General features: G+C 44.3%; 1 protein-coding gene across 1 annotated transcript in view; it reads left to right on the plus strand.

The window, feature by feature from the left end:
* Positions 1 to 1,060: 1,060 nt before the first annotated feature.
* The window catches only part of LOC311098840 (cell adhesion molecule 3-like), a gene marked incomplete at both ends in the record, with an annotated part of 46,228 nt that continues 43,908 nt past the window's right edge, over positions 1,061 to 3,380 (plus strand). The window contains one exon of the mRNA XM_084139408.1: positions 1,061 to 1,151. Within this exon, the coding sequence (XP_083995534.1) occupies positions 1,061 to 1,151 (91 nt within the window). The remainder of the gene's footprint in view (positions 1,152 to 3,380) is intronic.

Genomic DNA, 3,380 nt, shown 5'->3' on the forward strand with positions numbered 1-3,380 from the left:
AAGTACCCCCTCATGAGACCTTTTCAAGTACCCCCTTTGGATAGGCCAAGTACCCCCAGGGGTTCTAGTACCCAAGGTTGGGAACCACTGGGTTATAGGACCTATCTTTAGATTGGACTTATCCAACCCCTTAAAGGCTATTAGTGGTCATCAGCACTAACGTTATTCTATAAATCAGTTCTGTTTTTTCCCTCGACACACTCTTCTAATGGCTCCAACAACAATAAACACATCACCTCGTCCTATCTCCGCCCTATTCGCCCGCCCGTCCCACTGGCAACCTCTCTCTCGCCATGGCTCGCGCTGAACCGAATGGTGAAGGAGAATTTAGAGGATAGATCCTAGCCTTGCCTCGCCTCGGCAGCCATGTAAGGCTATTTTAGAGTGTGTGTGAGAGGCTGAGGGTATTCTAGTGACACAGTGTGCGCTACATCTGTGTCGTGAAGAGAGAAGCACGGTCAGGTAATTCTCTGCGGGCGACAGGTGCACGCATTTTGCTGCCCACTCCGGCGTTTTGCTTGGCCAACAGGGGGTTTGGATTTGGTTCATTTGTGCTATTTGTAATTAACTAGAGTTGTTTTGGGCCCAGAAAACATCCCACTTATACTCAGAGCTTGAATAAATGTAGAGATAAATTGAATACATTTAGGGTAATGACAGCCCACACTGATTTTCCGCCTTTAGTGATTTAGAACGTTGCCTTTTACGGTGGTAGCAACAGGCTCGATCACCGGGTCACCCCCGGTACGATATGACACAGGCAGCAGATCGACGAGACCCACCGAGCAGCGCTTGAGTAACGATGTCCAAACGTTTATTAAGCACCGGCCAACCAATCAGAACGCAACCAATTAATCCCGAACGGCTTGGTCTTGTTTTATCGCCCTTCCCCTGCCCCCGCAGGTAACACTCCAGTGCTCCTCTCCTCTGCCTCTGCAGGTAACACTCCGGTGCTCCTCTCCCCTGCCCTCGCAGGTAACACTCGGGTGCGCCTCTCCCCTGCCTAACCCTCGTGAGGATTCGGTGAGAAGAACAAAGGGATCTGTGCATCCAACCAAACATGGCATTCCCTTCTTACCTGGTCCCAAGTCTATGGACTCTGAGTTTATTGACACTACTGGCAGCCTCTGTTCAGAGCAACTTCGTCTTTGGTAAGAATCTCTCTCATCCCCTCTAGGCTACTCTCACCCTCCTCTACTCTCACCCTTCCACTATCTTCTACTCTATCCTGTTGATGTCAGTGTTTTTAGTTGTCACAGAGCCCCCCCCCTCCCCCAACTACAACAGAATCACTTAATCAATAAAACCGCCTATGATTGGCCAGAATTTACCTTTTCCTATTGATTTGTTTTGCAGTCATTGTTGACCGATGGGGGTCAGATACAAGCACACAGTAATGTATAACAGGGAGAGAAACTATCCCACAGATTAACCACTGTAACAGTCTCAGAGATTAACCACTGTAACAGTCCCACAGATTAACCACTGTCAATCTCACAGATTAACCACTGTAACAGTCTCACAGATTAACCACTGTAACAGTCCCACAGATTAACCACTGTCAATCTCACAGATTAACCACTGTAACAGTCTCACAGATTAACCACTGTAACAGTCTCACTAATTTGACAGATTAACCACTGTAACAGTCTCACAGATTACCCACTAACAGTCTCACTAATCCCACAGAAAACCATTGTAACAGTCTCCCAGATAACCACTGTAACAGTCCCACATATGAAACACTGTAACGTCTCACAGATTAACCACTGTAACAGTCCCACAGAATAACCACTGTAACAGTCTCACAGATTAACCACTGTAACAGTCTCACAGATTAACCGCTGTAACAGTCTCACATATTAACCACTGTAACAGTCTCACAAATTCCACAGATTAACCACTGTAACACTCTCACAGATTAACCACTGTAACACTCTCACAGATTAACCACTGTAACACTCTCACAGATTAACCACTGTAACACTCTCACAGATTAACCACAGTAACAGTCTCACAGATTAACCACTGTAACACTCTCACAGATTAACCACAGTAACGGTCTCACAGATTAACCACTGTAACGGTCTCACAGATTAACCACTGTAACAGTTTTACTAATCTCACAGATTAACCACTAACAGTCTCACTAATCCCACAGACTAACCACTGTAACAGTCTCACCACTGTAACAGTCTCACAGACTAACCACTGTAACAGTCTCACAGACTAACCACTGTAACAGTCTCACAGATTAACCATTGTAACAGTCTCACTAACACTACAAAACAGTAGCCTATATCATTTTTATATATGTATATTTTTTTGGTAGGTATTTTGTATTTATTCAGACAGTAGGATATATAGAGCGGGGGAGACAGATCAGGGTCTTATTAGAAATGGGCAGCCTGGACCGGGGGGCGATCCCTGGTTTCCCATGCAGGGATTACATGTGGACTAGAGTTGGCAGTGTTACCCATTCAGCCAAACTCAGACACACAGTAGTCTATATTCTCTCACGCCTATGTGCTCACTCTTGCAGATGTGATGTGCGCCCACACAGAACCCCACAAATGTAGACGCATGAAAACACACGCACCTACTTTAACTACGTCAGCTGTTTTTACTGTCTGTTGTTGAATTATGCATAATTGTATTTTTCTGTGCTTCTGCATATGAAATGTGTGTAGGGCAGTTTGGAGGAGTTGTCAATGGTCAGTGAGAAGCTGTACTGCATACTGCTAGGGGTAGCAATGGTAAACACTCTTCTGCTGCTACTGAGATGAGGGGCCTGTCCCAAATGGCATCTATTCCCTATATAGTGCACTACTTTTGACCAGGGCCCAAAAGTAGTGGACTATGTAGGGAATAGGGTGCAATTTGGGACACAGACGAGGTCAGTGTTGGGAACATGCTAATGAAATCATATCAAATAGAAATGAAGATTGCAACTATCAAAATAATCATCAAATTCAAGCATTGATGAGATGCAATAAGATAATCAAGTCCTGAAGTATGAAACTGAGAGGGCGTACACCTTATAATGCTTGTGGTTCTTCGTGTGGAGCTTATTTTGTCAATTCAACACCGAGTTTGCAATTTGCACCTGCAGTGCAAAAAGGACTTCTCGCATTCAGAAATATGTCACATTAGATTAGGGTTTGTATTTTTTTTAAGGGGCCATCTGTGATTGCTACATACAGTTTTTTACTTTTCAATTAACGATATACAGTATAGCCATCGATTCTTGAGGAATATAACTGCCTCATGATTTTTGAGCTTGGGTGACATTTCTTCAGCTGTTTACCATAACATGTGGCAGGGTAACCGCTTTGTTGTTTTTCTAATCCCAGATTGCCCCTTTTAAAGGGTATAACACA

Source organism: Coregonus lavaretus (genome assembly GCF_964263955.1).
Source record: "Coregonus lavaretus genome assembly, chromosome: 23".
In the NCBI taxonomy this organism is placed as follows: Eukaryota; Metazoa; Chordata; class Actinopteri; order Salmoniformes; family Salmonidae; genus Coregonus; species Coregonus lavaretus.